Source organism: Buteo buteo, chromosome 11 (assembly GCF_964188355.1).
Source record: "Buteo buteo chromosome 11, bButBut1.hap1.1, whole genome shotgun sequence".
Taxonomy (NCBI): Eukaryota; Metazoa; Chordata; class Aves; order Accipitriformes; family Accipitridae; genus Buteo; species Buteo buteo.
The window spans coordinates 38156925-38177687 of NC_134181.1; the positions used below are offsets into that span (position 1 = coordinate 38156925).

At 39.3% G+C, this 20763-nt stretch overlaps 1 protein-coding gene across 3 annotated transcripts in view; it reads right to left on the bottom strand.

Annotated features, from left to right (window-relative positions):
* Window positions 1–923: 923 nt before the first annotated feature.
* Window positions 924–20763, bottom strand: part of PI4KA (phosphatidylinositol 4-kinase alpha) — a 64366-nt gene continuing 44526 nt past the window's right edge. For 2 of the 3 annotated variants that reach the window (XM_075041601.1, XM_075041600.1), the window contains exons 33-55: window positions 19810–19968; window positions 19393–19544; window positions 18763–18870; window positions 17922–18049; window positions 17721–17840; window positions 16985–17064; window positions 16655–16848; window positions 15822–15912; window positions 14855–15022; window positions 14241–14294; window positions 12855–12975; window positions 12422–12551; window positions 10196–10266; window positions 9266–9338; window positions 9078–9148; window positions 8381–8490; window positions 7666–7770; window positions 7077–7202; window positions 6638–6758; window positions 5807–5966; window positions 4489–4578; window positions 3548–3631; window positions 924–1632 (exon numbers count right to left, since the gene is read on the bottom strand). In XM_075041601.1, coding sequence (XP_074897702.1) covers window positions 1581–1632; window positions 3548–3631; window positions 4489–4578; window positions 5807–5966; window positions 6638–6758; window positions 7077–7202; window positions 7666–7770; window positions 8381–8490; window positions 9078–9148; window positions 9266–9338; window positions 10196–10266; window positions 12422–12551; window positions 12855–12975; window positions 14241–14294; window positions 14855–15022; window positions 15822–15912; window positions 16655–16848; window positions 16985–17064; window positions 17721–17840; window positions 17922–18049; window positions 18763–18870; window positions 19393–19544; window positions 19810–19968 — 2568 coding nt within the window. In that variant the 3' untranslated portion in view covers window positions 924–1580. Of the gene's footprint in view, window positions 1633–3547; window positions 3632–4488; window positions 4579–5806; window positions 5967–6634; window positions 6759–7076; window positions 7203–7665; window positions 7771–8380; window positions 8491–9077; window positions 9149–9265; window positions 9339–10195; window positions 10267–12421; window positions 12552–12854; window positions 12976–14240; window positions 14295–14854; window positions 15023–15821; window positions 15913–16654; window positions 16849–16984; window positions 17065–17720; window positions 17841–17921; window positions 18050–18762; window positions 18871–19392; window positions 19545–19809; window positions 19969–20763 lie in introns of those variants that run through there. The other variant, XR_012652340.1, reaches the window with a different exon arrangement.

The following is a 20763-nucleotide window of genomic DNA, read 5'->3' on the forward strand; positions in this document are numbered from 1 at the left end:
CGGCCCAGCTCCCAGGTAAACCCAGGAGCGGGGCCAAGGCAGCTACAGCCCAGGGCTCTTCCCTCTTGGAAGCCCAGTCCCTCGTGTGAACAACAACCTGCTCATGGAGGCTGGGCGCTCCTCACGACACCCTCACCCCTCAGAGCCGGGCCCCCTCACGACACAGCCCCACCTCAGGGCTGAATCCACCTCAGACACCTCCGCACCTCAGAGTTCAGGCCCCTCGGGGGCAGCTTCTCCTCAGAGCTGGACCCTGCTTCAGCGCAGCCTCGCCTCAGGGCTGCGCCTTCCTCAGCGTGGAGCCCTCAGGGCACGGCTTCTCCTCAGCATGGAGCCCCCCCCTTCAGGGCATGGCTTCTCCTCAGCGTGGAGCCCCTCAGGGCACAGCTGCTTCTCAGCATGGAGCCCCCCCCTTCAGGGCACGGCTTCTCAGCCTTGAGCCCCCCTCAGGGCACGGCTTCTCCTCAGGTGCTGCCCATCACCTCGTCAGCCACAGCTGACCGTGAGGGCCCCTTTCCCACTGCCCCACATCCTGGCAGCCCCTGCCCAGAGCAGGCATTGACAGGACATCCAGTGAAAAAAAAAAAAAAATCCCCTGAAGATGGGACTAAGTTTTCAAGAGCACATTCTAGAATGTATAAAGGGAAGGAAGAGCCCAAAGACGTGTGTCCCAGCTCAGGGTAGGGCTCCTTTGTAAGCAGCACAGGGGGAGCTTTGCCTTGGTCCGACGTTTCAGCTTCTCAGTCCATGAGTTGTGCACAAAACATTTATGAATAAAAAATGTCATTTAAAACGGACAAGAAGCTGAAGAAGAAATCTGATTTCTCCATTAGAAAGAGGTCACGATACAATGAACGCTACAACAATGTGGAGAACGATGCAGTGTATAAACCAGAACTCAGTGCATGGCAAAAGATTTGCAACAGACACAAAGTCTAAGGTCTTTTATTACGTTTCATAGATTAAATATATCTTCAGTAGAGTCTCTTTTTTAAAACACACAAAAGGAAAAAATACATTCTTCATGTACATAGGAAATACTGACCACGTAGCAGGGACCATGTACAGTGCAAAGTATGAACACAGCTACACAGACATCACCACCTTGGATGATTATCAGGCTTTTTCTACAGTAAAATCAGGACAAGTTAACATTTCTGCTTCCACAGAGAAATCCATACCCTTCCCTTCCATGGCATTTTGTGGGATTGTGCAGGAAAGGGATTTTTTTTACTTTTTAAACGTATTATAAAATCCTTGCATTGCATGAAAAATTACCAAACTCCACAAGCTTTACCTCTTTCACACACATTCATAATCATAGTACAATTTTTACTGTGATTGCAGCCCAACTCCAAAAATCCAGGCAAAACCAGAAATATATATAACCTGGTCAAGAGAAAGGAATGAATCAGACTGATTGTTGCAATGTCCAGGAAACATGTACCCACATGTACACACACATACACAAAAGATGGAAGATAGCGAGGTGCGATTGAGCATCTCCTATTTATTACAATTTGGAGTGAGGGCATGGGGTTGCACGTTTCACTTCAGCAGTGAATCTCTTCTATTGTCTCTCAGTATGGGATATCATTCTGGTAGTACTGGATCATGTCATATGTCCTACTCCTACAGAAGAAAAGCAAAGCCAGAGGTAAGTTTAAAAAAACACTGCACTCATTCTCACAGAAACAAACATCCAATATCCCACAGAAACAAAACATGAGTGAAGCAAATCAGCTGCTAATCAAAACTAGCCCTAAATGCTTTGAAGGCATTGTGAAGGGCCAGTTACTGTTATGAACAGCACAAAACATCCTGTTCTTGTTTAAACTAGGTAAAAAAAAAGTACTTTCATGTTTCTCAGTGTGGCAACACCAACAGCAGCTTGGATCCTGTGTTTGGATAAGCCAGAAGCACCTCACATTGCATTGGCAATGTTTTAGGAGAAGCAAATGCACAACGAACAAAGCAAGATCATCAGGGCTGCATGGAGACAGGATTATGTGGAAATAAAAGTAATCTTAATTAAGGAGAATGCTAATAATGAAAATAAAAGTGCAGGGGAAATAAGAACATTAATAGCAGCATCTCTGATGAGTGACTGATCAAACAAATCTAAGCCTTGTTACAGATAACTCAATTATCCACATGCAGAGCTTATTCAGGTCGCAGACTAACCATGCCACAGGTACAGAAGCTTAAGCTTGCCAGAACTAAGCTGGCTCTGGGCATTCACACAGCAGTGTGACTGCCTTCATAACCCCCAATATAAATCTAAGATTCTGAGCAGATGCACCAGCAGGCACTAGAAAATCCAATTCAGTTCTAGCAGGACTACATCTTAGCCAGTGAGCCTTACTGGTCTTAAGCTGACTCCATATGGAACTACACAAGAGTTTGTATTAGACTTTCCGATATATCCCACAAAGTCTTTATTATCTGGGATAATAATAAAACGTGCACTTAAGATGTTTAAGTATTAAATTCATTTGACTTGAAGTATTAAATGTAATAAAATTATGTTTTTACATGTCACTTCCTTTCAAAAGTTTTGCACAAGATACCAAACTATTTGTATACTTGAACGGAAAAAGCCTACAGTTGATTGGCTAGCTAGTGATTTAGTTGACTTTTACATTGCTAATTATCTGATAGAACTGATTATTCCATTCAGGGTACTGAATAGTAGATGACAAATAAACATGGCCCAGCTACAAAGACATTCAAAAACCACACTGCCAGTGTTCTCTACTTGAGGCATTTTCCCTAGCCAGTATTATACAATAACTAACATATGGTCTAGCAAAATGATTAATGTGTTAATGTAGTATCAAGTCATGAAGAAAAAATTTGTAGAAAGATTAGAATGCATTTCTAGAGAAGAGTCAATTACACTTTTGCACAGAATAGCAGCTTTGAATTTCAGGAGGATATTCAGGCAACTTGATGCCTACAAGCAATTATAAAAAAGATTTTGGAAAGTCACTGTAGTCCTGTTTCACTTTCATGCTTACTCAGACCAAAGGACAATGCATATTGTTTTTTAAGAAACCTTCTCCTTACAACAAGGAACAAGCTTGAAGATCAATCCCTTTTATTCTGACCAGAAGGCATGCTATTCCTGTTGTCATTCAATACCATTCTTTACTATTTATCCCTTTATTTGTAGAGATGACCTTACCCTATATAAAAGGGGGTATCACAACTAGACATACAACCCTAATAATACAGTTGGCCATGCTCTAACATAGGAGCCAAAATGCTTAACTTTGGGGCCAAAGATTCACTCTGACAGAAAACCTTCTATTCTTCAGACTATCCAGCCTTGCCTTTTGACCAGCCTGGGCTTAAGCCTTCCTTCCAAGTGTAAAAGGGAGGAGATGCAGCATATTCGGAAGCAAAGCTGCTATCCTGCATTATCTAAATATCAACAACTCGAAAATGCTTGGTATCTGACTGATAAAACTCTAATTTTTAGCTCTGCTCAAAGCTTGATGACCTTTCTTTAGCCATAGGGAGATGACATGCAGAGATGCCAAACCTGTTGCTGAGGAAACAATTCTGGATGATCTTGATGATGAAAGTTGCAGCCTCCCGTTCAGTCATGTTGGGGCTGAACCTGTGTCTATATGCAGAAAATCACAAAAAAGCAAGAGTAAAATTAGTGAGCAAGAGTAAAATTTTCTTTGGGCATGATACAAATGTGTCTTTGCACAAGCTTAGCCAGGTGGTGATTTCACTTGCTGCAAGTACTTACTTCTTGTGAGACCACCTACAAATTGTGAAATGTTTTAATAAGCATTTGCCGTTAGCAGAGACAGAGGCTGTGAACTTTTAATCAGTCTAGTGTTAATTCTAGGAACAGCAGATCCCTCTTCCTAGGCAGCTGCTGCTTTTAAAATATCTTTGTACCTAGTAGTGCCCTTGAGCTGCAGCCCATCATACTTTATGAATCTGCACTTATCTTTAGGAAATTGTAGGAAGTTATATGCAGGAAGTGCTGAGCTAACTCTGCTCACTCTGGAGGCATAAGCCTGAAGGCCTGTTTAAAGTGTCACATTAGAACTTGTATTTGCCTAAGCTGCTGGATGTTACTACATAGATCCATTCAGTACTGCATTATCCGTAGCACAAATTTTAAGATGCTGTTCTTCAGGAGTCCAACACCGTTTCAGAGGACGTCAGACCCTGCAACACATCACCTCTCCACTTAAGCAGATCTTTCCTTTATAGTCTTATTTTGCTAGTCCTACGAACTTCAAGATAATGCACATACTTGCACTTGAACTTAATTCTATGAAAAGACCTCTAGAATTCCTACTTTCTGAGATATTCTATAAACAAAAGTCACCATTTTTACAATGTTAGGACATTTAAGATATTTGAGTAGCATGACACCTATACTCACTGCCTAAGTTGTGGCAATATACATTCTGTGAAGAACATATGAACATTTTCCAGTTCATACATATGCTGACTTACTTCAACAGCTTGATTGTCTGCCCTCGGAAACAGGGCAGCCCCGTATCCAACATTAATGTAACCAGTGAGACAACAGCATCCATGTAAGGCCTAGAGGAAAAGAGGACAAAAAGGTTACAGCACTCAAGCTTCTGCAGCCTTAGTAGGTAAAGCAGGCAAGCTGAGACGTTCAACAAGCTGGATCACACCTTTTTCTGTAATTAAATTAACACATACAATCCTCTTATATTTGCTCATAGACCTACACCATTGCTTTCCATCTGTCACTTTAAATTTCACTCCTTGATGTTGAACTACCAGATACTCAGAATGCTGCAAGATGAACAATCTCAAGGAGGATTACACAGAGCAATGCTTTAGTAAACAACGTTTCTTTGGCATCAGAAAGGTGAATCAGTACAAAAGGCTGAAACCAGCAATACCACAGTAACAGATTATCTTCTAATTCCTAATTATGTAATTCTTTGCTACATCAGCCCAGCTTCCCTTCTCCTTCCTCTCCTCCTACTCAGAACATTTATTACCTACAAAGCTATTACTCTACTACTTGGGTGACATTGTTGCCTTGACACAAAACTGTCTCCAGACTGCTCCCCCTCAAGGAACCAAATTGATCTTGACTGCCCCTTCTGGGGCTACTAGCTGAAGAAACTTTGATTCTGTAAGGTATTATCAATAATACTTCATACTCGTGATAGATGAGCTTTTATCTAGACTCTAATGTACTGTCCTCCTCCCACCCACACGCAACATCATCTCCATAGATTTATTAGTGCTCCTGCATGTTAAAGCAAACCCTGTTTGCTTGGTATGGAGCAAGTTAACACTGGAAATCTTTACTGTGACTGGCTGGCAATCACACCTGAAGAGCTGAGCCACCAAAACCCCTGCATATTTTACAACAGAAAATGGTAGCACTTTTTCATATCTCCTACCTAATTAGCTCTAGCTGAAATGGTCATTAATGTGATCATCCTATTTGGGAAAACAAAGAAAGATTTTGATTCTCCTGTAGTTTCTTACTGCGAAGTTTTAACAGCATATTAAATCGTGTAAGGAAATGTGTGTAACATCTCATTTATAAATTGAATATAATATATAAAATTTTCAAATATAACATAAGAACATAACAGAAAAAAACCACAAAGTTAGGCTGTAAAATTGCAGGACTATTAAATTATTTCAAAGTTTGCAAGATGTACTAGGACAGTCTGACAGGCTCAGACCCCCTACAGACAAATATTTATTATTATTTATCTTCTCATCTGGTTTTAGACAGGCAAGCACTTCCCCTTTTGACCAGTTAAGAACACCTTACCTGACTGCCAGATAGCCTCTGACACACATCTCCATAAACCATTTGAATGGAGTTGCCTCCATTTTTCCTCCCATTATCATCACCATCTCATCAGTCAGCTTAATGTCAGGCTCCCAGCCCAGATTTCCACCAGGTGAGCTTTCAAACATGAATCCAAAATCTGTGCACAAAAGATAACCCGCCTCATAAACTTTGTTGGTTAATTGTGCAGTGTCAAAGCTGACAGAAGAAAGGAGAGGTGGACTTCACATATTAGTACCCACTTTTTCTAACAACATTTCAACTCCAACTGGAAAAAAGCTTTGGTGAAGTGTAAGAACACCAACAAAAAGAATCATCACAATGACATTAAACTAGATGACATAAAATAAACTCCTTGCTGAAACATCTGTGCAGTTCTAGAAAAGCAAAGCTAAAGCAGAAGTTACATCCTCACACAATTATATAAATTTACTTGTCAGATTTAATTCATACCCATACAGTGATGAAAGGAACCCAAAGATACATTTATATATTTATACATATATATGCACACATATATGTGTGGTATGCATGCATAAGTAGATACACATGCATAATCCATATATATATGTGTATATACTTCCCTGAAGTTGGTAGAACTTTGCAAAGCTAAATTTACACAGTAGCCGCCAAAACAAATATACATACAATACTGAACGGGCATGAAAAAAATCCCATGTATATTTACAAACTGTGTAATCAGTATATAGATTGATCTCAAAAGGGAAATGGCTTATTGTCTTCTATGAGCAATATTTTACAGCAGAAAGAAAAGGTAACTACTGAAATTCAAATGTGGACATGACTGACCAATATGAATGATGTGTCCCTTTTTGTCCAGCATGATGTTGCCATTATGCCTGTCTTTAATCTGGAGCAGAAACAGGAGAAGACTATATGCAGCCATACTGCGGATGAAATTATAGCGAGCCTGTACAAACAAGAAGTTAAAACAAATCAGAACATAGAAAATTTAATAACTTTCCATCCCAGGAGCAGATACAGCTGAACAAAGTATTTTTCTTTTTTCCATTCATGATTAGTTTGAAGCAATGTCCAATGATATTCTCCATACATCTACAGCTCAATAACTTCTTTAGCTAACTCACTCATAGTTAAAAATAGATTATCAGCATCAGAAACCAGATACAGCATTATGGTAGACATTATCCAATTATTTGTCATTATTTCTTATAGCTAGAATATTTCTCAGTTGAGATTTTGCTGTGCTTGCCAACTGGTATTTTACCTTCTGGAATGCAAGGGTAGACTCATCTCCATATTGCCTTGTAAAGTAATCATACATCCCAAAGTCTGTCTGCCTGCCCAGCTGGTCACGGGATGTGCAGTCAGGAATGCATTCAATAACACCGCACTGAAGGGAAAGAAAAGAAACAGGTCTGTGAAGCACGCTCCCAACATATATTTTGTTCATGGCTCTTGGCAGTTCATACAGGTCCCCTGGGAAACATGGGGAAGCCTATGGATCACTGAATACAGAATTGCTAGTTTATTCATAAAAAACGTACATACAGTTTTTTAGGATTTCCATGCAACATAAGACAAGCTCTGTGACTTTACACTGACTTGCACAATGTAGTCCCAAAAATCAAACAACAAACATGAATAACCACAAGCAGCAAAATTTCAGAGCCAAAAGCTTTAGAAATGCAGGAAGCAGGAGAGGAAAGACTCTTTTTGTCGCTGGTACTCCAAATATTTGGCATAAGTGATGTGGGCAGTATTTCCTTCCAGTGTGGAATTTTTATGTGGGCTGAAGAGAGACTTTTTAAATTAGGAACTATTTTCTAGAGCAGTACAGTTAATTGCCCACTTACCCCAGGAGCTGTGGCCACCACTCTGTATGGAAACACAAAAAGATCCAGGCCTACCAGCTGAAATATGTTCTTGAAGAGATCGATGATTTGTAAAGCTAACATGTCCTGTTATACAAGAAAAAAATTGCACAAGCATTACAGGGGTTATGGATCATAAGTTAGATTACAAAAATGCTCTGAAGAACTCTGAAGTGAACATTAAGTTACCCCAGCAGGTCTGCAGATGTGTGCTTGTGCATGCACTGTGGCTCTGGGGGAAATCAAAAAGGGAAAAGATAAATGCTGTTTAAGTGGGTAGCAAGCAACACTGAAGATTTAACTGCTGACCTAAGAACAACAAACTTTTCCATTACTCTTTGATAAGAGGGCTACTACTAACTCTGAGGGTAGTAGCTAGCATTCCCTCTTAATCAAAACCAATCAAGCTTCAATGTACAAGATACCACCTTGGAAACTACTGCTATGTTACCAACAGTTCAATCGAAAAATAAACTCTGAAAAAGAACTTTAAGTCATGGTAAACTGTCTTGAAATAATGGCCTTTGTTTCCAAACCAGAATTTCTCTAGTGGTACAACACAGCTCTCTCCCTCAGTCCCTAACTAGTGGAGATTCTCAAAATTCCAAAGAAAAATATTTCTATACGAAAATTACTTTCTTCTTACATATTATCACCTACAATTCTTCTATAACTGCAAAGCCCAATAGCTTTGTACCTGTCTGCAGTCATCGCCCACTTTAAAGATAGCTGCCTGCCAACAGATTTTCTTACTGTCCACCCCTTCTTCTGCGCTTTCATCTATGGAATCAGAACGACAACGCAGACCTGCAAGAAGATTACAAGGCAAAACCCAGACACAGAATTTAATTAGTAACTTTCTATCATGTCAAGCGCTCTGCACTCAAACCCACATTCCACTGCAGGCAGGTGCACTACAGATATTTCTGCCTTGCAAGGTGAATACTGTAAGATAGTTCCCTTTGTCTACTGGAACATATCAGAAGAGTGCTCATGATTTACCTGATAAATGCCTGAATTGCATTGAGCTACAGCCTCTCTCAAAATTTATTATGAGAAAAAACTGCCAAAACATGGAGTTTGCTACAGTCTAAAAAACAGAGAAAGGCTATCAATTTATATGTCAGTCTAAAGTCACTGTTAAAATTTCTTCAAGATACCTATGTGGCTTGCTTTCTGGGACTTAAAAAAAATTGCAAAAAAATGGATGTAAGTTTTCAGAATTTTCTTCTCTCTTCCTTTGAGACAGTTTCATTTCTGAGCAGAATCATTGCAGATAAAGTTCAACATAGAAGTAATTTTACACAGCAGTATAGGTCACTAAAAGCAGGCAATTTTAAAGGAATTGCTGACTTGTAATTAGTAGTGTCAGTGATTAAGATGCAGTTACTAACCTTCTTTTTCAAGCTCACTAACTCCACATCGTTTCACTTTAAATTTGGCCAAGTAGGGTGCTTTTGCTGCACTAAATTGTAATAAAAACAAAGATGATGATGAGTGAGTTAGCTAAACAAGAATTTCTAGAAAAATACCTAAATATGATGAATTAACTTAATGGGAGAACATAACAAGAACATGGTACCTCTGCATAGGAGTTCCTGATTTGTAATCAATGTCCAGAACAATAGCTTCAGGATTGCTGGGCAAGTAGCAGCCTGCAAAATGGAGCGGACAGCTGAGAACAAATCCACTGGCTAGTGCGACAATGCAACTTGGAGAATAACTGATGTTAGTGTCTATAACTTCAGCGCATCTAAAACTGGAGATTATAGTCTGTGAGCCATGAAGGATGCAGTAAGTACCCTTTGCATTAGTGAGTGATTGCCAGAAACTAATAGAATACAGTTTTGAACTAATACCGCAGAATCTGTACCACAGAAGCGTACAGACAGGACTTCTCTTATAATAGTCTCTAATAAGATGTGGCAGCATGTCCCAGTGCGCTAGCAAGGACCCTTAGCAACCAACACATGGTAGGAGAATTGAGACCTGTTAGACAGAAATCAGGAAAAGCTTTCCAAACTCCATTTTAAAGAGAAGATTCAGACTGGGAAAACATATGTTCAAGATTTGAAAGGACCCTCAGACAATGACATTTCAAGGGAATGCCTGATTGGAGAAAAAGGAGAATCAAAGGAACTGGACACGCTTCATTCTTGAGATAACATAAATTCTCAAAAGCGCCTCCTATGTTTAGAAAAGAAGGTGGTCCAAAGAAAAAGAGCTTATTTATCTTCCCTCTTCAGACATACAGTTCTACTTTTATCCATGATGTGCATTATCTGACTTGCTCTTGGGCAAGTTTTGATGCACCATATAGAAATGACTGGGTGGGTAAAAATATTTGAATTGTTTCAAGAGAGGAACAATCCAACTGTAACAGAAGAACAGCCACCAGCACCAAAACTGAGAGATGCCACTTGTGGAGATTCCAAGATTTGCTTGCAGAAAATACAGTATTCATGTTGAATGCAAAAAGCCCACTATATTAGGTGATTAAATCACGTCTTACCAGGCTGCACTTTCACCTCAGATAGAGCACTCAAACAAGCTTTTTTTCTTTCATCTCCCTTAGGGAATGGCCTAGAAAGACGAATGATATTTTATTTATCTGCATACTATATATTACTCTATGCACTAGCCTCAAACTTGTTTCGAACTTACACAAACGTCACTAAAAATGTTTCTTCCTGTAATGACAAAGATCACTTACTTCACCACTTCTAGAGAACTTACAGGCTCAATAACTAACCAGAACATTTTCTATCTTAATGAAGGTTATAGTCTTTGCTTTGTAGATTTAATATTGATTTGACATACAGGTTGTTGACAAACCCAAACAGCATAAGAGATGTGAATGAAATATATGAATGCTCCTCCTTATACAGAAATTTGAGCAAAATTATACCTTTGTAAGCACTGCAGTTGTTATACCAATGTAATTTTCCCTTGTGGAACTTATTCTAGAATAAGAACATTGTTAACTGCAAAAGGACAAGCCAGCAAAATGCCTATGCAATTACATGCCTAATTTGCTCACATACTTAGCATGACTGCAGGTGTCAACTGGATAATTGGTAACATGGTTAACGATTAGTATGTACAATTACCTATTTTGCACAGGCACTTGTGTTAACCATCTATTGAAGTCAGTCACACAATTGCATGCTCACCTGATGTAGCAGGATGCAACTGAAAGGTATTACTTATGCTCTAGTTTTAAGCAGTACAGCAGATTACTGAAGCAGCAATGTAACACTTAAGATAATGAAATCATCACAGATGATACATTTATTCATTTATGCCATCTACAAAACAAACAGCATCTCCTCTATGTTGTCTTTACATTGGAGGTGCACAAAAACCAGATTCATTTTAAGGCTGGGGTGCAAAATGCAATGCTTGCAAAGCACAATTATTATCAGTTGCTTAATTATGACTTCCTACTAACAAACAGTGGATTGATTTCACTCTAAATAAAGATATTCAGATCCTAACCCTGCCTTTTAACTCATCCTACTGGGCGAAAACATCTTAACATACATGTAGAAGGCACCTAATATTTGACTGTTTCTGTGATTTAAGTGTCCTTTAGCCTGATGCCCTTATACTGGTAGTTTGCAAAGCTTCATTTTAGAGGAGGTATGTTCCAGGACTACATTTTATATGACTTTCAAATACTTTCATATACCAGAGAATATTTTAAAAATATGCAATGAAACCACACTTACAGACTTAGAGCTTGTGCGCTGAGCTGCTGCCATCCACTGGCAAGCTTTATAAAAGTTAAATTATGTATCCTACTGCAGTCTTTACAGTCAACAGTGAGAATCTCTCTATGAGCAGAACTTCCAGTTTTAAGAGATCATCAATCCAATGTTTATGACATCAAATCTTTCTCCATAACCACAATTTAGAAATGAAGGACAAAGACTTATATATGCAAAAAGAACAATCATCTTTGTATTACACTGCACAATGAAATCTCTTCCAGAAGAAGAAAAGAAAATTTAATGGAGTTTTAGGAGAAGGCAAACCATTTACCTATCCTTGAGGTTTTATGGGTTTGTGATGGTTTTTTTGTTTTGTTTTGTTTGTTTTTAAACTCCACACAAAATGCTGATAACAAGTTATAATATGCAAAAAAATGACAGTCAATCTGGTAGACCTAAACAGAGAAGTGCTGTTTTTCCTGCCTGAATCATGCTCTGCTTACTGCTCAGAACACTGTCAGCATATCCAAAAAGCCAAATTAATGATGCAGGTGACAACTAGACTGAGGGGATTTCAACTAGGACAAGCGCACCAATTGCTTTACCAATTCCTTTCCTGTATCAGTGCACTTTTCTACGGAACCTCATTCCACTACTACCAACCACAATGTATTTGATAAAATCAGATTAAAAACTAAACTTCAAGTTTAGAATCATCTGCTTCCAAAGTAAAAAGTTATAGCTGTTTCAGACGGACTGCTAGCTCAAAGCACAAGTACTGAGATCAGGGCAGATATGAATTATCCCTAAAAGCCAAACTAAAATGAGCCTTTGCATCCTACTACAACTCTTAAAAGTTACATTTAAGAAAAAAATTCATTTCTTATCATATAAACAATTAATTATTTTTTCCTGAAAACACTATCTCAATGCCCCTAAAAGTGACTCAGCCTCTTAATCAGGACACTGCTAATGAACAGAAGAGCAAGCCCTCAAAAAGCACAATTCTGAAGTACGGCACTTACTTGATAATGGCTGAAACGTTGGTGATTTTATTAAAGAAATCAAACTCCCGTTGGTAGAACTCCTTGGCTGGACCAGATAATGAGCCAGTTATCTCCTCTACGAGCTGCTCCAGAAGTTCCCCAATGTCGGCTGCACGTGAAAAAGGAAGTATTTGTGTCAGCAGCTTATTTCAGAAAGCCAAATGATAAGGGTGATAGAAACAGCCACCTTCAGACAATATTCAAAACAAGGTACTGATGCAAACATTGCCGCATCTCTTTTGATGCATTCTGTCAGGTACTACACTTCTACAGAATGGGCCCTACCTCTACAAATGAAAGAGAAGTTCCTAGCTAAAAGGATTCCTCCTGCCAAGAGAGAAGCAGGAAAGAGATTTAGTCTGAACTGAGACAAGGAAAGGAGTCAAGCTAGATTACATTTTAAAGCACTCACGATCTTTTTGGTGTCCTTCCTCATCCAGGTAGATATTAGTTTTCATGTTCCAGATGAATTGGTGAGCCAAGAGCTGGGATTTGGCAGCTGCCCACAGGATGTATTCTCTAACGTAACCCATCTGCAACCATATCCAGTCCAGTAAGGATCAAAGATCATTACAACTCTAGCAGACTCGATACTACTGCTTCTAACAGCTGTTCTTCAAACTCGAAAATATTTAATGGATGGAAAGAAGACCTCTGCAATCTCATTCACATCGCTAAAAAGACCTTTGAAGAATGACAGTGTATTTTAACAGGAAGTGAACTGACTAAACTGTTTTCAGCTTTATTACTGACCTATTCCATTATTCTAATCAACCTTCTTCCCAATTCTGTGCCATTTTCTATCTGTTTTATTTGGATTTCAAATCTCTTTGAACTTACAGCATCTCCCAGTATGTGTACAAGGCACAGTGCAATAGAGACATTGGTCTTGCTTGGCATCACTAAATGCTCCTGTAATACCAGAAATCTAGACCAGAAATCAGTGTCATATGGACTGCACATTTTGGTGGCAAGAACTGCACATGCTGTCACAGTTCCACAGAAATTCTAGAAAGTAAGAACAAACCTACAAAAGAAGTTGAAGTGTACGAGGGAATCCTACTCATTCCAGAAGCTGCATTCCCCTTCCTCTACTTGCAGCTGCTTCTGTAGTCTGTAGATATTTCTACGTTTGACTGATATTAACAGACAAGATGTCTGATGTTCATGCTCTGCATGGCAGAGCATACTTAAATCTATGCAAAGTTCTCAAAGAATAAATAAATACAGAGTCATCTACACTACTGGCTGGGGATGTCTTCACCTGAAAATAATACACTGACCAGAGTTCACACACCTTGTGGGCAGGTAACAATGACCTCACATTAATGAACTCTGAACTTGGTCGTCAAGCTTTACTTGCGGCTTCTGCAAGATGAAGCTAAAATGTGATTTCATATACATGATGGAGCACAAGACATCCCTAGATGTCTTCTCTGATTAACTCCACAGCAAAATGATTAAGGATAGTGCTTTAATTTCATTACTCTTGTATCATGCAGACCTTCAAAAGCTTTATTCAGACAGAGTCCTCATCTGGGGTTTCCCATAATAAAATCTCTTTCCTGACAGATGAGCTACACAGCCTCTGGTTTCACAAGTTTACCTGTTCATAAAAGAGGTGAATCTAAAGCCAGCCAGCCTCTAGAGACAATCATTTTTCTTCTATGTATTGGAGATATAGGACAATAACAAGCAACATTAGTTTAAGCTTAAATTCTGTCTGATTTGCAGTTTGAAGTCTAAAAGCTGCTTTAAAAATCTGTTTTGTTCATATGCAGCTGTTTCATATCCTCACCTTGTCATACCGAAGTGCCTGCACAATCTGTGGAATGTAGAATAAAATGGCATCCTGAAAGAGAAAAGACGGCAGGTTTTTTATTGTTATTGTTTTAGTAGTTGGAAGGGAAGACAGGTCACATGCACAAAGAAAAGCTCTCTTTAGTTAGGTGATGAGCAAAATACCACTGCCTCTGTATTTTAAACTATATATATGCCACCTCCTCAAATCAAAGTATTTTTCTATCCACTTACTCCCTTCAGAAATATCATTAATAATCAGGTATTTTACAATCCTAATACAAATCTGACAAGTATTAAAAATCCAGCCTTCTGCTGCTTTAGAAGACACACCTTTCCACTGACAAAAGATTTGAAAGGAACAATTTGAGAAGAGCAGCCCGAAGAATTCAGCTTAGTGTGATTTATGACAAAAATGTTGCAAGTACATGAGCCAGTATTATGTGGGACAATCAACTTTAAATTTTCACCCCAATATATTCACATTCTGCAATGTGGTGTGCCCATTTAGCATACACGTCTCTCCACAGTACTAAAATAAAGCCCGTGGCCACTATGACTAAGGCCATAAATTTACTGGGGGAGTTAAGGCTCTCTTGAAACTCATCTTACCGGAGGAAAAGATCGCAGGACTTTAACCCCATATTGAGCTGTTAGAGGATGAGGTGGATACATGCTTGAAAAATAGGAAAGGCCAGTTGGTGGATCTGTTGGTGCCCAGCACAGAACGTGGCTGAGCTCAGGTGCATCAGCATCAATTGTATGCCAGGTAACCAGGTACTGAAAAAGCAGGTCAGACACATTAGGAGTTTATAGCACCCAATAATGTCTGTGTAATACATATCAGATAATAATGCTATAATCTAGCTTCCTATAGCAGGGGAAGTGAAACATGCTACATTTTATTTTACAAAACCACAGCTATTTTATCTAAAGCATTTTTTTTTCCATGGAAATCTAACTATTGGAATTGCCTCACCTCCCAGATCACCAGATGAAGTTAGTGAAGTCAAGTTACTAAAAGCACAATACAGGAGTTCTAGCGTAGGGAGAAAGAAGAAAGGATGAGCCCTTTTGAGTCAAAGAAGGTTCAGTTTTCCTGTCATCTATTTTACAGGTGATGTACAGAATGCAGCTCTGACAAGACTGTCCCTCACATGACTAGAGTGCTTCACTGCAGATCAGCCTAAGTCTCCTCCATTTTAAGAGGCTTGGCCTCTTGACACAGAGAACGGGTTAAGCTTGAAATAATTTCAGCAGCACTCACCAGTGGTCTTTTTACATATTAAGCAAAAGGAACAGAAATGGTAGCTGTGCTGCAAGTGATGAGTTTTGAGACATTTTGTGTATGGCGAGAATATACCCAAGAGTAAGATGTACCATTAGCTAACTAGCCACCTACTCATGACTGTGATTCTTGCCTCAGCACCCTACTTCCACAGCTGTTCTGTCATTCTCTCCTACAGAGCTATGGTTAGCACTAGAACATACACTGTGTTAAATAAAGACTGTATTTTCCAATATATCTGGATGAACAGGCATACTGGGGCCCTGTAACGGTATAAATATTCACAAGTACCTTTATTGCTTCAGGAACATCACTAACAGCTCCTGGGTCCAACCGAACCAGACGGGTCACTTCTGTTCCAATAGCTTCAGTGTTCTTAAATCTAAGTATAACCAGGAATTCAATAACATTGTTAGAAAATTTTGACAGCCTTTTCTATTTAAGTGAAGACGAGGACAGCAAAAGGCAGAAAAATATATGCTTAAAAAACAAATAGTCCAACCATGAAATAATGCACACTGAGGGACCAATATGCTGTCAAAAGAGGATTCAGGAACAACTGGTCCTCATCCAATGCTTTTGTATAAACCACTAGTATGTTAGCCCACTATCGGATTCTTGGCTGAAATATACTGTTTGGGATTCTACAGAAACCAGTGTGCAGAACTCTACTTGGCAAAAACTATCACTGTTGTAAGGGGGAAAGAATTTCCTCTCCCTTCCGGAGCCAACTACGCTAATTCTCCTGTAATTCTTATTAAAGTGCAAGCCAATATATAGCTAGAACACTTAATTCAAAGATACTTTTAGCACTGTTTAAATGCTATGCCTGCTAAAGGGTTAAATGCTATTAAAAACCAAACATGTTTTTTTCTGAACAAAACATATCTAAGTGTTAGCGAAGAATGGGTGGCAGGAAAGGAAGCTGGACTCCACTAGAGCCTGAGCCAAATGAGTCTATTAAGTAATCTAGTTCTTTTCATTTCAAAGGTCTCAACCAGCTGTGAAAGTATGCAAGGGGTCTGTAAACAGGAACAAGTGCCATCAGTACTTACAGTGTAAGTACTTGCTCAACTTCTAAGGCAGCAGGAATTACATCAGTTCTTTTTTTTGAAGTATCTCACCTGGTGGGCAGCTGTACAGCAAGATGAGGAGAAATGCTCCAAGCCAGATTTACATTATCCTTCCATTGCTTCTCACTAAGACTAATATACTTAGACCTCCAGTTTGCTACACTGCTCTCTCCGGTTTGATCCAACTCTAGCTCAGGGGAAGACAGTGGGTTGTACCATGTGATTAAGCGTTCAATCTCAGTAGCCTGAGGGAAACAGAAAAAAATAATGGGCTTTCTGGAAGAAGAATCACTCCCAACTTCATACTTTAGTGTATGCATCCTGCAACAACAACAGGGTCTTAGAAATTCATGCAGTCTCCCCATTCTTCTGATGACCCACCAGCAATGAGAGCAGTAATGTTCTTCGTTTCATGTAGTACTTGTGTAGCTGCGTACCTCTGTTAGTCTTCTTAGACATTCCTTGAGAAAAGGATAAAATATTTTCAGTGGCTTTTGTTCAGTATGTTAAATGGTGCTTTCAAACTGTCTACATCTGGCAACATTAACACTTAAGAACTGAATAACCATAGGACACTTGTAAATTTAGATCAGAGTGACTTCAGAAAGTCAGCATTGCAGCTACTCATTGTACAGTTGTTCTCTGAACATATGAAGTACAACAGGCTACAGGGATATCAATTTAGCCAGTATTGCATTCACTTTAGAAACATGACAGCCTACTAAAACCAAAGAGCACATAATTTACAACTGTACAAAAACACAGCCGACAATCTAATGTCACTCTGCTGCCCCCAAAAAGCACTAGGGGCATGTTTGCACAAACAAAGCAATTTCCTTACAGGATTTCAATAAATCTTGACCTCCAGACTTATTTCTTCTGTGCTACAGAACTGAACATTCTATCAAAAACCCCAAGGAATTTCAAAACTTTGCTACTTGCTACCAGTGAGACTTTTTCCGCCCCCTCTCCCAAGTTTGGTGCTGATAATTAAATACCCTGCCAGAAGACCAAGAGCCCAGTATTAAAGGTAAATATTGACTTTAAGCAATATCTGCAGCATATAAAATATGCTGTCGAGATGGCTGCAATGAGCTGGTTGCAATCAAAAAGTTACCTGATTTTTTAGATATGGTTGACATGCCACTGGATAAAGGGTAAGTATTTATCCATCCTTGTGTAGCCTGTTGCCGAGACCCAACATTGATATCCAGGTTGCTCCTGGTGTCTTGATTATCTAACAACGAAAGCACAGGTCTGACGTAGAATCCAATCAAAGAAACGACAGGCTTTTGAAATGGCATATAAAGGAACTCACCAGGCGGCACGAGTTGGCTGGCTGTAAGATACTTCTTGTCTGAGAACATCGCTGTCCAAAACTTGATCAATATGCTGATATCCTCACGAAGTCTCTTTTCACCTTGTGTAGGGAACTTTGAGGGACAGCTTAAAAAAATCACAGAAATAATGTGAACTTGAATGTATTAGAAAAAAACCAAAACCCCCACAAATCTAATCAAGTCATATTTCTTATTCTGACCAGAATCTACAAGGATGAGACTACACATCATTACATTTTATCCTCATTGCTTTATTTTGCCTAACTGAAGAGTACAAACTTCCTATTATAACTGAAAATTAAGCAGCAGTCTGTCAGCATCTTGGATTCATCTGAAATTTAATATTATGACTGACTGACCTCCTCACATTCAGGCAATTCTATCAATTATATTGCTTCCTGTTGTGCCCATGTCAAACACTGAAATCATCAGATTCAGTATGGGTATATTTTCAAAACAGTGAAACTATATTTCAGCCACAAACTCTGTAACAGCAATTCTTTATATTTTATAAATCTAGGTACAGTTTTGAGCATTGAATAAACTCCAAAATAAGGAAAGAAAGAACAGAAACATTCCTGAAGATACTACTTTATAAACCACACATAAAAACTAGAACTTACATCTAAACCTCTTTGAGATGGTTTATGAACTACAGAAAAGCACAAGGAAAAGAAAAGTTTCTGCTAAAATGGGTGAAAAAGGAAAGGAAGAAGTTAAATCTCTAGAAAAGAAAGACAGCTGCTGCTTTGAAGTATCATGGAAGGTTCAGGAAATCACACAGACACTTTCAGTGAGTAGTTGCAAATAAAAAAGTACCTGAAATAATCAAAGGCAGTTGAATAAATCTTTTCTCTCAAAACGTTTCGAATAGTTGCATTTGGAACCACATCAGCATGCAGCAAAGACAACCCCAGAGTCAGTAACCTAATAAGCAAAATAGTTGGAGAATGAAAATTTTGTCATTCCCAAAATGGTGACCAATGCAACACCATACAAGCCACAGCTACAGCTGTAACTCCATTCAATTCATTGAAAAGTGACTGTCTCAGAGCTCTTGGCAAACTGTTCTCATTATCATTAGTCTGGTCCTAAAGCTGTGACTGCTGAACCATAGAAAGTTGAATTCTTCGAGTCACAAAAGTGAAAACAATTGGTGGAGCAAAATTATCCCCAACTGATACATTGACTGGATCCATGGTGCTGGCAATTCACTATATGAAATTATCCCATTAAGTTTTCTGAAGCACCAAAAATTACTTTCAAGCTAAAGTTAGCTACTTCCACTTTGAAAACAGAGCTTAGACTCTACATCATTCCAGGCTTTTAGAGGAATTTTCACCACTTGAAGCCAAGGACAAGTTCTACATTCAGTGTTTAGGTTTTTTTCTCCCACCCCTCTATAACCTTATTTCTTCCACCAAAGGAAAAAAAACCAAAACTACTCACTTAAATCGGGGTCCAATTGCTGCCACATGCCGATTCAAACTGCCTTTCGCCCCTCCGATGTTCAATGAAAGAGACCGCTGGAGCAGGCTGGAGAAAATCTCTATTTGGTCAGAACTGCAGTATTTGGCTATTTCAAACCTCTGCACCAAAAACTGAGAAAGAGAGAAAGACATGCCATACTTCCTTTGCCCTTTTTTATCTCACCCCCCCCCTCAGCCTTTTCTGTTTCAAACATCTTTCTCCCCTTCAATTATTATGCTCATCCTGAAAGAGCGTGTCTCCTGGCTTTGAGGCAGAAGGACTACCATCATGACTGTACTCCCTTCCTGAATTGTGAGAACAAATAGTGCAGAGTAGCTTAATCACAGCATCACTGCAACACCACCATAACGTGGAATGTTCAGAAGAAATACACACCTCTATCCAGATGTAATGTGGAGTCACCTCTGGCGGACAAGGCCTCGGCTGGCTCTCTTCTGAGGCTGCTAATGGATCTGCTTCTTTCTGCTCAGCAGAAAACAGGCCAACTTTCTGCTCCACTGTCATTTGCCAGGCTCCTGCCATTTCCCGCATGAACTGCAAAAAGGAAGATATGTGTTTCTTGTTTCAAGAGCATCTTCTTACATGGAAAGCACAATGCTTCTCCACAGCACACACAAGAATCTAATACATCAATTAAAATTCACTGCAACATTAACGGAGAGGCAGAGACAGGTCTACACATCCCACCTGAAATAAAATGTTTCTTTGACATCCTAAATTACAAAGGGAAGAAAGACTCCTCCAGAAGATCAGCTAGTAACAGAAAGACTAAGGGCAACAGCAGACAAGCACTGTATTTTACTGAGGAGACCGAACTGTTAGATCAGCTGGTGCCGACCATTCTCACGCTCTACTGACGGTTACTGCCTCCAACACCAGGACAGCAGAGACAGGCATATGCCAGGTTCTCATGTACTGCAGGACACAGTTTGGCCCATGAGCACATTCAGCTGACAAAGCAAGCACACAACATAAAGACGGCACATAATTTACTTTTGCTGAACCTGCTCTAAGGAGCAGCATCCTCTGGTAGAAAGGAGGTCCAGCAACCAAGGGCACTTATCCAATCTCCTCAACAAGATACAAAGAAATTCCCCAGAAGTGCAAGGAAAAAATGAAACTGATGCTTAAGAAGTTAAACACTGAAATGTGCATGTAAACTCATCTATGAAAATTCAGACTGATGATATCTCCAGCAAGTGAAACACTTAGTGCTCAACAACAGGAGCAATTACCAGAGTCAGCTTTCTCAGCTGTGTGGGGGCTGTCACTACACCACACTGAGTTGCTTTATTACTATTAGATTCATCCCCACCTCACAAAATACAG